The sequence below is a fragment of the Bombus vosnesenskii genome, unplaced genomic scaffold (genome assembly GCF_011952255.1).
Source record: "Bombus vosnesenskii isolate JDL3184/JDL3185 unplaced genomic scaffold, Bvos_JDL3184-5_v1.1 scf7180000013402, whole genome shotgun sequence".
NCBI lineage: Eukaryota > Metazoa > Arthropoda > Insecta > Hymenoptera > Apidae > Bombus > Bombus vosnesenskii.
In genome coordinates this window covers 456,446-469,738 of record NW_022883025.1, presented here as the reverse complement: position 1 = coordinate 469,738, position 13,293 = coordinate 456,446, and the positions used below count along the sequence as shown (strand labels likewise).

Below are 13,293 nucleotides of genomic sequence, written 5' to 3'. Positions count from 1 at the left end.
ACAAGAAAATCGAAAGGAAACAATTTTCAAGTTTCGTATACGTCTTTCTATTAGACTAGAAAATCAACACTTTGATGTATTTTTCAGATAACTTTAATTGGTTGTAATTACAATTATAGAAAGGCCCTTGATGATTTCTCTTCGAAGGAATGTGCAGATTTGTAAAATACGTAATTCATTGTTTTAAGATGTTTTTATCATATAATCCATACCGATCAGTGGATGTTCTGTAAGCATTTCTAGCAAATCATTGCAGTGCATCATTACGTGTATACCAAGTAGATTTAACATGAACAAGAATGAAGCGAAGATAATCGATGCCATTGAATTACGAGGCTAATTTAGTCCACAGCTTTTTCTTTGAATTGGTTCTGAAGGTAACGTTGTCTGTAAGCTCCTGACGGGTCGTACTTAGCCTCCAGAAGACTCCATTCTTCCTCTCTATTGTCGATCAGATATTGGGAAAGCTTGTCCGCTATTTCTTTCTGCTTCTCGCTGCATGCTGAGCATCCGTGGGCCAATGCGTCGGGCAAGTTTTCTGCAATTTCAATTATAAATCATTGAATTTATTTTTACACGCTAATTCAACTCAACGCCAATTTAAGGGCCAACGTTTTGCGTTAACGTGATATTTCATTAGCGATTTCGGTAAAGACCATAGAAAAGGAGCTTTAATACAGCGATTCAGCTGATCTTTTTGGGCGTGTTTTTAAAAGAGAAGACCTTGAAAGAGGTTCGAACGTTACAACAAAAAGAAAGTTGTACTTCTTACACTGCATCGAGACGAGTATAGGTGTTTAACCAGTTAGCTGTTTTCACAAGTATACTCGCCATGAAGATATGAAAATGGCAATATTTTTTGTTATCAGCAGTATACTCGTCATGCGTAAAACGAGATGAAACAGTCATAGCTTAATTCTACATTATAACAGCCACACATACTCTGTGTCTGATGAGTATGTATACAATAGTACAGTATACAATATAAGTACATAATATAATACAAATTAGAGCGATAGTGTGATTGAATGTTCAAATCCCAAATTATTTGATATAGTTCCATTATGGACTTCATCGTTAATATTATATAACTAACGCATACTTGATTGGACGATGCTTATATAATCAATCAATTGCTCTCTAGTTATTCGTTACATCACTAAGATTATCTTCTAATGGGTTAGACATGGTGTACCTTGAACGTATTTCTGTTACGACGACAAAATTTCATAGTAATATGAAGATCATTCCTGTCGTATTGTTCTTGCCAATAGAAAGATGACAAAAGACAAAATGAGTTTTGAGTTTAGAAATACTTGCAATTTCTTTCTCTTCCAAACGAAAATCCTGATTTCAAGAAAATTCACTCTAACGAGATCGGATCTTGTCGTAAAAGTGTTCCTGGCACAAAAGGCTAACATACAGCTTCCTAAAAAGAAGACAAAAAGTAGAGATAACAAACTTCCTTACAATCAAGAATTTCAGCTGTAATGATGCGAGCAGAAATAAATTCTATACACGAGTAATTGTAACACGCATGGGTCCTTTTTCCTAGATGGCAAAGGACGCGTAACCGATTTAATGCGCGGCCTTGTACCTCAGGAATAGTAACGACGCTCATAAAATTGCGGTCGACCGTGAAACGACAACGTTCTGAACATCACTGGAATATGCATACGAGCGCACGGACATATCGTAATTGACTCGTCCGACATTTCTCTGAGCGAAGGTGCCTTGTAACGACCTTTGCGATGATGCTCTAAACGACACCGCCATAGTTTTTCTTCTTCCTCCTGGCGCTCAGCCGTAACCTCTTGTACGCGTTGTTTGTGTTTCTTTGTTTTCACTCGTTGGATGTTCGGTGGTTACGCCAGGCTATGACACATGATAAGTAGTCTTTAATTGGAGTCATTGGATGATTGTGTTAAACATGTGGAGGGTAAGGGGAAGAAACATGGAATGGCACTAAGTAACGACTTTATTATATTTAGATAATCGCGTTTTAATATGTTAGTGCACTACCGAGGGACCAAGGTCCATTGAGTTTAACTGTATTGTTCATAGCATGGACTCTAATATTGCATGGGAAGGCCAGTCAGATCATTTTGATTCATTACTGAATTAACAAAAATTATTGCTTTCATTTGATGTGTATTTTTTCTTATAAGTGTCCTTTTGTAATTTAAAGTAATGGTGAATTAATGGCATATTCTATGGCACTGAAACTCTAATTGGGATGAGAGAGAAGATTATTAGAGAAAGATGTGATTGTTTTATATTTTCCTAATTTCTTCCTCCAGACTGAATATTAATACTGGAACGAAATACATAATGTCTGCTTGTATTGTTATCTAAATAAATAATATCCAATCATCTTATCAGTATCTAGAAAAACGTTCAAGTAGCCATGAAGCTAAGCGTAATCAGCACAGACATACAACAAGGAAAAAAGTTAAATGAAAATTTGATGATTTGGAAAGTTGAATGAAAAAGTTGAAAATTGACATAGTGTAACCAGAAAGCTATGAAAAGGAAGATAAGTTAAATTCTAAAAACTTCATAATAGCGAAGTTAGTTCAGGAAGAATCACTGAGCAATAACACAAATGTAATTAAATAGTAAGTAGGAAAATACATTGTACTGTAGCATATTGGTACCATAGTTAAATTATGCACATATAAATTATATTAAAACTAAGATAGAGGGATTAAACTACATGTACATCTAATAATAATAGGCTGTAAAGATAGAACAACTATTCCTAGGATTAGGATGCGTGTACATGTAACAAGTAAATCACTACGCTAAGCCAAACAACCTCCTTGTGATAGACGTACAGTCTGACTAAATAAAGTATTCTTACATTATTATAATAATGTTTACAAGCGGTGAAAATAGAAAGAATGGAGACATTTCTTGTCCTATTCCATGAAGAAGATTAGTCATTGCCTGTTTCTACTCCAAAGTTTTTACGCTCACTACACATTTTATTTATAATTCTTCACTATTCAACAGTTTTATAGCATCGAAATGCCACAAACAAAATGTAGTAGAACATGAAATAAAAATAATACAATAAAATGTATTTCATTGTTTAAATAAATACGAACCACCCCTATACATACATAAATAATAAATTATCTAAATAGAACAACACACTATAATCGACTTATCACGCAAAACAACAATCATTCTCGATATATATATAAAACGGAAATTTTTACATAGGAAAAATCTCACTTTTAAGTTCAGCCGCGTCCGGGGTGCAAGTACCACGATCGAGTAAACAGTTCACGTATCCTTTCAGAAGTCTCTCGTTGTTCAGTACGAGGTTGATGTCGACGTCGTCGTACTTCGTCGTATATTTGTCTTCGGAATGTACTTCACCGAGCAGGAAGCAGATAGCAGCCACGACAGCAATCAGGACAGTCTTCATCTTCGTTGAGCGGAGATTCACCGTTGCTGGCTTTTTCGATTACTGAACGTCCAGCTCGTTAGCGTGGAGATCTTATATGTCTCGTGCATGGCTCGTTAGTAGCACGAAATCGCGGCCAATTACTTATCATACCTAAAGGAAATTGTACCTACCGCGTAATTCCTTAGGAAAAATGCGCACGGAAGGATCATTTTCTTGCGCGCCGCGATGTTCGACGAACCGAGCAATTCTTATTAACGTGGATGAAATTCGATTTTAGTTTGCAACAGGTGACCGGTACCTCTATTGTTCCTCTTGTACGGCGTCCATATGAAAATGTTGAAATACCAGAGTTCCCTACAAATTTTGAAAATAGTACAGTAAAACGAAGAAATGGCAGAATAGTAGAATCATAGAGTGGTAACATAGAGAAACAATAAAATTATAAAACAGTAGAGTTATAAGATGAGAAAATAGTAAAATAGGAAAATTGTAAAATTCCATAATCAATTCCATGTTATTAAAATTGCCCTCTTATTTGCTTGCAAAATTAAATACGTATTTTTACACCCTATTGAACATTAAAAAATTGTGTCACCTGCACTCAGGAAACTTATATTTCTGAATCTAACAAGCTATTGCTTTTCCAGGAACTTTAACCCTAGTTTGTCGCGTTTCCCTCGAGCGCTCTTCAAATAATAAAGTAATAAAATGGCAGAGTAACGAAATAACAAACTGATGAAGCAGTAAAACAGTAAAACGATGGAATAATAAAATTATCCTTCTTGCATAAGTTAAAATGCTACAAAGAAGATGAGTAGAACTCGAGTTTTCTTCAATTACGAAATCACGGATACAACATTTTAACTAATAAGAACAGTATACGTATTATGTACTTTGTTTTTTGTACAATACTAACAATTATAGCAATCATCGTTAAATTCTCTTTATAACAACATACAGCATCTTGCCTCTTCGTGTATGTGAACGGAATTTAACCAATTTGCGAGACCTCATGTCGTATTCAAGTAGATTCGTCGCAATCTTTCCTTGAATTATGTGAAACAGACGTAAATCGCTGCGCGTCTGCAACTCATTATACTTATGTTAACGTTACCTTGATACATCGTTGGCTTCGTGGAAATTTAATGGAGATGCGAGATTCCTCGGATAATACCATTGTATTATAAAACTAGGAATGATCCTACTTTGTGCTCTTGAATGTTTTGTATTCCGTTCGAGCATCACAGTCCTCATAAATCCAACATAGTAAATGCACGTTTTAAGTTCTCGTTTCTTCCTCATGAAATCTGAGACTTCTTGTCGAGTTTGGTACGTGAGATTTATACGTAGAGATGGCTTTACCATCTCTGATGATATCATAGTTTCCCGAAAAATGTTTCTAGCCACTACTACTTACAATCTTGACTAGTATCGTTGGTACCTCGAGGCGTAATATTGATCCTATCATATGCATTTTCCTCAAAAGAATACGTAATCTCTGAACGTATGTTAAACATTGGAATAAAATCAATCGATTTGGCATAAATCTAAGTTTCCTTGTTTTAAATTCTACTGGTTTAATCACAAATCACAAATACAAGTTGTAACAGCTGATGCTCTTTTAAGTGGCTACCAAAAAACATAAATAAGGGATTAATGCATTCATATTCAATAATTAGTATCCTAGTACACAAATAAAGAATGGTTATAATTACAGTACCACCATCCATATAATATAATTCAATAATTAAGCTCATTAATTAATGTCTTTAGTTGTAAAGCTTCAACAAGTCTTTAATTCTTTAAAGATTAACGTTGCATTAACTCAGCATTTCATTTGCAATTTTTGTTGCTTATCATTGTATTTCAACATTGTGATTATAAAAGCGAGTCTCAAGGATTTTTTCAAACATGTCGAGCGAGTTACCGTGTTTATCAATAATGTTGCGCTTAGGCAATTTGTACGAATTATTCCATTGCTTGGTCGACAGCGGGTTAACAGAACTAAAAGTCACTGCGTTGGGTGTCGTACTCTTCCGTTTCTGTATCGGAAAATTCAGTGCAAGCGTAGCAAATCTTTCCTACGTCTCTCCAGCATTCAGCGCAATGCAAGAAGGGGCAGCCTGGAGTGATGCATGCTCGGTACTTTGGCCCTTTTCTAGGCTCCGGATCGCCGCAGATTAAACATCTTTCCCTGGCACAGGCGAAGTACTTGAGCCATCCAAAACGATCCGGCCATTTAAGTCTCACGGCCAACCAGAAATTCACCTCGTTCTCCAAATGACGCGTTCTCACCATATTCTTCACCTTAGCCTTCATGAACTTGGTGTACGAGAGCCTGCGTCGTAAACTCTCGTTGTACAGGTACAATACTCGTCTCTTTTCTCTTCTTCGATAAAAGAACGAGCAAATGCCACGACGTAATCTCTCAGTGTAGATGGACGCGAAGATCAGGAGGAAAACTGCAATGAAGGTACCGTAGATCCTGACGATTACGTAAGCAGGTAGTTTCGTGGGTCGAGGAAGGCACGCGCTGTTCGAAACCACGGTTTTAATTCGTTTCTTCACGTTGAAACCGCGAATCGCGTTTCTGATCAATGATGCGATCACCCCCGTTCCGCGAATTTCCAAACTTAGGTCGTGGTGACCTGCCTGAAAAAACACATTATTTTAGAACCATGCGAACTGTAGATTCTTTTGCAAAATATATATGTATCATTACATTATTATATACTATTATTATAACTATATATAAATAACTCGCAAATTATTCGTTGTAAGAAGAGATGTTTGAAGCAAAAGTTGCATGATATCTAGGGGTACATAGTGCTGTAATTTATTTTTTATTACCTTACTTTTTTAACGATATACTAGGATCACGTTCAGTTTTTTAAAGGGAATATCTAATATTTTAGATAGCCTAGATACCATGCCACTTTTGTTTGAAACATTTTTCCGTACAAAGAATAACTTACGAGTTATTTCAAGTCGTCATGTTAGGAGACTCGTCCTGTATATAAAATATGTAAGTAATTGCACAAATGACTTTCACTGACACTAGTACATTGCATTGTGTTGCGACGTTTCGTCAACATTCTGGTTCATTTCTCGAGCGTAGGTCTGGAAATGCCATTTTCACGTACTATTCATTGTGCAACTGTGACACGAAGCTGTTCAGGTCTGCCCCGAAGAAGCATGAAAAACTTGGGAGTTTCAGGAAACGTTGGACCAAAGCGCAACGTACTATTGAAAACACGATCGAAACGCAAAGAACCATAAACACGTCAATGTCATTCGTGCATAATTTTCTAAAATAGTCTTAACAAATTGCTCACTCGCAGTAAATCGAGCGGATACGTACGACAGACCATCAGTTCAAGATCCCAGATATTATCGATTTCGGAGTCGACATATTCTCATCGGCATCATCGCTGTCCACATTGAAAAAGTAGATAACGCGCTATTATTATTAACAGTATACGTGCGAATCTGTCTAATAATCTTTCTACTTCTACCGCTTCTAATAGATTTGGGAAAAACCGGTGGCCTACCGGTTGATAACCGAAATAACAAAACGCCGATTTATAGGCAACCAGTCGATAAATGCCGATGCTGTGAAGCCTATTAGAAGGCTGCCGATAAGCAACGTGTTAAGACTTTCGAGTGGCGCATGTATCATCTATCATTTCAACTCCTTAATCGTGAACCACTGATACTTAAAATGATCTACCCTATTTATATCCTACTTGTAGAAATGAATTCTACCTGAGCGTACTCCATATAAGCGTGCCTCCTGATTAAATCCAACACTTCATAAAATAACCAATCCAAAATAACGAAAACACTGGCCGTGATGAGCTCAAGAAGCAATTTGACTATCTGTCCAGTCAAATGAGACCTTTCGGTTTTGCTCGGTTTCACACTGTAAGGATCAACAAACTTTCTCCTCTCGATTTTCTTGAACGGTAACAGAGTCATACTACCACGTGCTCTTCTTCTTGCGTCTATCTTGCGGAAATAGGGCGACACATATATATTGTCGAACTCAATGTCATTCAAATATTCGTCGTGGTATCTCTGAGCGTCGAGAATGATTTTTAGAAACACGAAGGACAAGCATCTTTTTACGATGGTCATCACGGACTGGAACAATCTTCTCCGCACTGTGAATTCGTGTATTACCGCTCTGGCAGCATACGCCGAATCTTGAAGATCCAAAATCACCGGCGGCTTCCTCACTTTGTACTGCAGCTTCGCGTCCTTTAAGCTTCGGCTGAATTCGTCCCGAGCACCTTCGAAGAAAGATCGTACGGGTGAACTTTAACACAGGAAATCGCGATTCACAAACGGTGCCTGATGTGCGAGCCTCTCAGAAGCCAAACTGGTCAACTCCACTTTTGGTTAATTGGTTATTTTAATTACATAAATTGACATTTATTAATATTTTCTTCTCGGGAAGCAAATGATTTACATTTATGAGTTCATTCGTCGCGAGAAGATGACATAAATAATAATAAATTCTAAGGTAATTTTAAAAGACATGGATCAAGTTCTATGTCTTCCAAGTGGCTCGCGCGTGACTAATAAGAGAAAAAGACGAATCTTTTCTAACAAAATAGATCGCATCAGGCTTGGACATATTTGTAAAACGATTATTTTAAAATAATATTAAACTTCCGTTCGATATTTAATAGTAGGAAAATTGGTAAAGAATTATCTTCCGTTCTTTTTCATTTAATTTTCTGGAAGAATCAATAATTTTATAATAATACTTTTCAAAGCGATGTATCCTTCGCCGATGCCACTATCAACCTTTCCTTCAGGATCACAGATACTAGAACCACCCAGTGCTTGAACCAGATTACAGACGAAAGTCAATTTCATCGGCCAACACAACAGCCAAGCAACAAATACGCTCACTGCTTCGTAACACTTGTCGTAAGCATTGCCGAACATGTCCCTTTAAGATTATTTGTACATATTTGACAATATTAATTTAAATTTCTAACTCACGAGAAACCTATAAAAAAAAATGTATTGTAATTTCCATTAAATAATTGAAAAGCGTTACTTCAAATAAAATTAAATAAAATATAAACATAATTTGATAGTATAAATAATAAATGATAGAAATAAAATAAATATTTGGTCAATTTTATAATTAGCGAAAGTTGCCAAATATTTTGATTGGAATACTCGGGCAATATTAAAATTGAAAGGTATTATAAATTGCAAGATATGTAACAGGTTTTTCAAACATACCTACATCTTCCTGCACCACGACTAAGTTGCTCCTCGCATCGAGCTTCGATTTTTTTCTTATATTTAGCTTCAAATATTTCTGCATCTGATTTGGCTTCTTCAATTTTTTTCTCGTGCTTCTCTTCGATTTCCTTGCTTCTTTTTGTATCACCTTGCAACTCGTCCAAATAATCGTTTTCCTCCTTTAATCGTAACATTTCTTCCTCCCCCTCCACTTCTTCGACAATCGGACTCATTAAATCCCTCACCGAAGAAAGCGTGTCTTTTATCTCATTTGCATCCGCTTTCATAGCAAGGATCGCCTTTTAATAAATATAACGATCAAAAATAAGAGGAATTTTCGTAACTGGCGCCGACGTAGCAAAAAAATCACGCAGACATACGTATCCCTACCTGGATCATACTGTATCTTCCTGTGCTTTCGGAAAATTTTATTCTAAATTGTGTAACCCGACAAACATTGAAATCGTAATAAGCATCGAAATTATTTTGGCTTTAATATGACCTCGCTCAAAATATGAATTTTAATTAAAATATAACGAGCAGTGTTACCTGAGCTGCCCAATTTGCAGAAAACACAGGAACCATGAAGCTGCATATTTTATTCTATTTAGTTGATACTGTATATTTTTTTATCCTTTCTAATAAAAATCGACGTTTCGCGTAGACATTGTAAGAATTAATTTACACTTATTTACTCGTTGTTAACAGAATAGTAGATATACCTGTTGAAACGGTTTGAACATTAAATCAAATCTTGTCTTGGTAAGGTTGTACGTCAACTGTGTAGTGCAGCCGAATGTTCTTACCACCTCTTTAGCGTTATACACTAAATTAAACAATGGTCCGGCAATGATGTATCCAAAAATCAGTGCTCTCAACATACTTCGACCTGCTCGGCCAAAAAACGCTGGTATCGTTAAGATGGAAATACACCTCACCTATTGTGTTAGAAATAAGTAACAAATATTAAATGAATAATAAATAAGTTCTTATATACATATCCAATTTCATATTTCAATATTTCCAATAAGATATTCAGCGTTTTTATTAAAATATGAAATATATCGTGCAAAAATTTGAAGAAAAACAACAGCAATTTACGCTACTGACAAAACATAGTAACACCACTTTGTTATTCGCAAAGCATCTCGCCTGCGATGTGTTAACAATGGTAAATATCGAATATGTTCGTTCTTAAATATTGGTTACTTATTATTGTAAATATTATAAATATTCAGAAACTGAATAACAGGTATCCGAGATCTTATGCAGGTGATCTAACCCTTAATGCACTGACTTTTAATTGTGAATATTGACCGGCAACTTCAACTTATTTTCATCATACTTCGACTTGGAAGTTTTTAAGTGTCAGATTTTAAAGAGTAGAGCGCCGCACATCGGTGGTGCTTGAGAAGCACACTTGGACCACTAAGGGCTAATAATAATATCTGATCCGAAGCAGATGAGAGAATTGTAAATAAATCATGAAAAATGTGCGTGGAATTATAAATAATGGACTGCTTGATTTAAAATTTAAAACGTACGGCACGAGAAATATTTATGTATACGAAGAATGTGACAAAAAACAAATGTGGAATCCATTAAATACGTTAAAGAATGATTTCAGTGTTATATCATGACGAGCTGCTCGTTCATGCGAATCAGACTTAATTACAACAGTCGCAATCAGTTAACGGATTGTGATCAATTGCAGCTATACGCAGCGGATATAATCGCAATTACTTGACAAATAGCATTACTTTGCTAATGAAGTTTCCAATGACTAAACGAGCTTCGACACGTGCCGAGAAAAACTAGTTACGAAGCAATCTTCGAGAGACGTATCATGAAATATATCGCAGTGACTGTTAATTTTTCTTTTCTAATCTCGAGTACACGGGAAATTGTATTGTGGAAAGTTACTAATTAAACAATAAATCATGTGTTTATTTTCGGTGGAACTGCACTTAAATTTTACCTGCGTTACACTTGCTTTACGAAAGTATCGACAAAAGTGGTGTGTCTCTACTACGAATAATAGGTAGGAAAATTGTTTTTAAAGATAAAATATTCCGGAAGAGTTGATTATCACCTGAATCGACAAGGCACATCCAATTGACAGCATCGTAATCAAAATACCACCAAGGTACACGCTGGTATACGCGTCGAACTGCAGGTCGACGATAATGCATTCGTATAGAAGAACAGCCATAAAAAATCCGAGCAAGAAACCGATAAAGGCACGCGACTTCTTATGAGTGCCTATCGGATCAAAACAAATACGGAACAAGATTGGAAACTTGGCCTGGTAATGCTTGAGGAAATCTTTCTTGAATTTCTCCACTCGAAGACCGAGATTGGTTACATTCTCCATTCCGGGCATTTCTAGTATCTTGTACGCAAGAGTTTATCTGGTAATTGTGTGTAATCAATTTATGCAACTCGTTCGAGTCAAAGTATCGTCGTTTCGTTGGTTAAAGAAGAAATCCTTGACACGTATTTCTGAATCCTTATACTAGAATCTCCTTCTTGGAAGCACCTCGTAATTGTATTAGTTAGATCTGTCGATCGTGAAGTCATAGGGACTTTCGTCAAGGAGCACCTTGACAGATATCGAAAATTTATGTATTGCAACAGTCGTTATGTAAGAGAATTTCTGTTTGGTGATGCGATAACTCGATGCCCCTCAAGCTACCGCTTTCTAAGTAACAAACGAATCAATACTAGCGACCTTTACTTTTTCATGGCTCGTATTTATTGCCTACATTTTACCAACATTCTAACAATTTTTAACAGTAGATCGGCAAATTAATGGATCGTATCGTCGACATAAAGGATATACGCGACACTTGACGAAATGAGAATTTACGTCTCACGGGTTCTGAAATACCGACATCGAAAAAGACCAGACTTGTTTCTTACGCCATCTGCGATTTGCTAAGGGGAACATAGAAATTATCTACATGTCATATCAGTTTTCAACCTCTATTTAATCCCAACCGAATCGAAAACGATAAAAGCCAGTAGCCATGAAATCTCCGTTCGTTACACGCATAAACGCAGACGATCTAATGAATTGTTGAATGATTCACAAAAGAAAGTTACAACAGTTGATTATGCTTGAAATTAAGATTAAACTTTATTGTGTAGATTATTAAGAGATTGTGAACAATACAACTACAATGCGAATACTTGTGCAAAAGTTGCTTATTTTAACACAGAATTAAACGTAGAATTTAATATATCGTAGAATAAACTTGGAAAGACATGATATTAACTTTTGAAATGTTTCAGTATGAAACAACTACGAGGTAGAAATTCATGATTATGCAGAAATCGATGAAGCTATCTAACAAATGCTCCAACTACATGATACAATCGCGATCACAGCCAATCAGCTCATAATATTATTTATAATACAATTCATAATTCTATCACATATAATGATACAGTTAGCAATTGTATATGAAATAATACTAAGTGTCCAGGTCTCACCACGTGGAGGTTGCTGCGAGTGGAGACCCACCCTATCCACGATCCCATCCACCCTCCTTTTACGCAAAAATGTACTACTTTTGCGTAGAAAAAATTACAGCAGATTCTACTTTTCGTGTGCGTTTGCGAAACGTCCGATCCTTCGGTCGCTGCGCAAACGACAAACCAAAAGGAACTTTAAGGAAACTGACGCGAGAAACTAAACCGATTTCGACATCTAAAAGTAAAAAACAAATTAAATCTTAAACTAAATTATATTTCTTTAAGAGACAGTATATTCTTTTTACATCTTTATTGTCAAAGAAATGAAGAATACTTGACGCTTAAAAGTGTTTAACAAAAGGTAAAATGCGTATCATGAAGAATTATACTAATTTTCTTCATCATTCACATGCCACCCATAATCACGCATGCACTTAATACAAATCTAACTACAGGCATTGAAAGCATTGAAAGCATTGGAAGCATTGAAACCATTGCAAGCATCAAAAGCAGCTTAAAATTGTTTTACCTACGAATTTCAAAACCCCCTCTGTGTTCTACCTAATACAGAACTCTCATGAGTTCTAACTACCATATATTTAAACATAATAAAGGGACAGGGAGAATGGGTATTTTATGAAATTTTATTTTATGATATCTTCAGTGTTGTGCATTGTGAAATTCTTCTTTCTACATGTATCTGTAAATACTTTGTATCTTCCTAGTAGTCTTGTAGAAATTTCTGAAACGAACTTGAATTTAAATTAATTTAAACAAAATAAAACATTCTTTTATAGGTCCTATGTATCAGAGACGTGAACAGGATCTTTATAGATCCTAACTATCACTAGTCTTGGTACCTTTTTAAATCCTACTTGTGAGAAATTTGAAGGCTTCTCTATTAACCATATCGGTCAGGATTCAGAATGTTCTTTTACAAGTCCTGACCAGAAAATTTGAAAGGTCTATCTATGGGGGTCTGATATAAAGAAGATCTATTTATCACAAAGGGATGGAATGGGAAATTGTATTTCCCATTGTATAGGGCAAGCGAGGGACGTAAATGTCATTCCGTCGATTTCACAATATCCTGAAACAAACTTAAACCATACAAAAATTAGTACAATTCTATA

General features: G+C 35.8%; 2 protein-coding genes across 4 annotated transcripts; both read right to left on the bottom strand.

Moving 5' to 3' along the window:
• Positions 1-70: 70 nt before the first annotated feature.
• LOC117237781 (ejaculatory bulb-specific protein 3-like) lies at positions 71-4,934 on the bottom strand. 3 transcript variants are annotated; one of them, XM_033502109.1, is made up of 4 exons: positions 4,335-4,932; positions 3,589-3,772; positions 3,241-3,478; positions 72-538 (listed from the first exon to the last, which is right to left on the bottom strand). In XM_033502109.1, the coding sequence occupies exons 3-4, from the start codon at positions 3,434-3,436 to the stop codon at positions 342-344; spliced, it is 393 nt and encodes a 130-aa protein (XP_033358000.1). In that variant the 5' UTR covers positions 3,437-3,478; positions 3,589-3,772; positions 4,335-4,932; the 3' UTR covers positions 72-341. The 3 variants fall into 3 exon arrangements, with proteins under 3 accessions (XP_033358002.1, XP_033358000.1, XP_033358001.1); XM_033502111.1 differs by lacking the exons at positions 3,589-3,772; positions 4,335-4,932 and having other exon boundaries at positions 71-538; positions 3,241-3,473; XM_033502110.1 differs by lacking the exons at positions 72-538; positions 3,241-3,478 and having other exon boundaries at positions 3,590-3,772; positions 4,533-4,934.
• Positions 4,935-5,346: 412 nt separating this feature from the next.
• On the bottom strand, positions 5,347-11,089 carry LOC117237782 (protein sneaky-like). Its single transcript, XM_033502112.1, has 6 exons — positions 10,776-11,089; positions 9,406-9,621; positions 8,681-8,982; positions 8,191-8,378; positions 7,184-7,710; positions 5,347-6,070 (listed from the first exon to the last, which is right to left on the bottom strand). The coding sequence occupies exons 1-6, from the start codon at positions 11,064-11,066 to the stop codon at positions 5,423-5,425; spliced, it is 2,172 nt and encodes a 723-aa protein (XP_033358003.1). The 5' UTR covers positions 11,067-11,089; the 3' UTR covers positions 5,347-5,422.
• Positions 11,090-13,293: the final 2,204 nt, after the last annotated feature.

Bases quoted from the DNA above. Each gene is read 5' to 3' on its own strand.
- LOC117237781 (XM_033502109.1), bottom strand. From the start codon at position 3,436: ATGAAGACTGTCCTGATTGCTGTCGTGGCTGCTATCTGCTTCCTGCTC. The intron at 539-3,240 runs GTGAGATTTTTC...TTGAAATTGCAG, and splicing joins GGACGCGGCTGAACTTAAAA to AAAACTTGCCCGACGCATTG.
- LOC117237782 (XM_033502112.1), bottom strand. From the start codon at position 11,066: ATGCCCGGAATGGAGAATGTAACCAATCTCGGTCTTCGAGTGGAGAAA. The intron at 8,983-9,405 runs GTATATCTACTA...ATTTATTAAAAG, and splicing joins TGTTCAAACCGTTTCAACAG to GCGATCCTTGCTATGAAAGC. The intron at 7,711-8,190 runs GTATTATTATAA...CTTTCTTCGAAG, and splicing joins AGGATACATCGCTTTGAAAA to GTGCTCGGGACGAATTCAGC.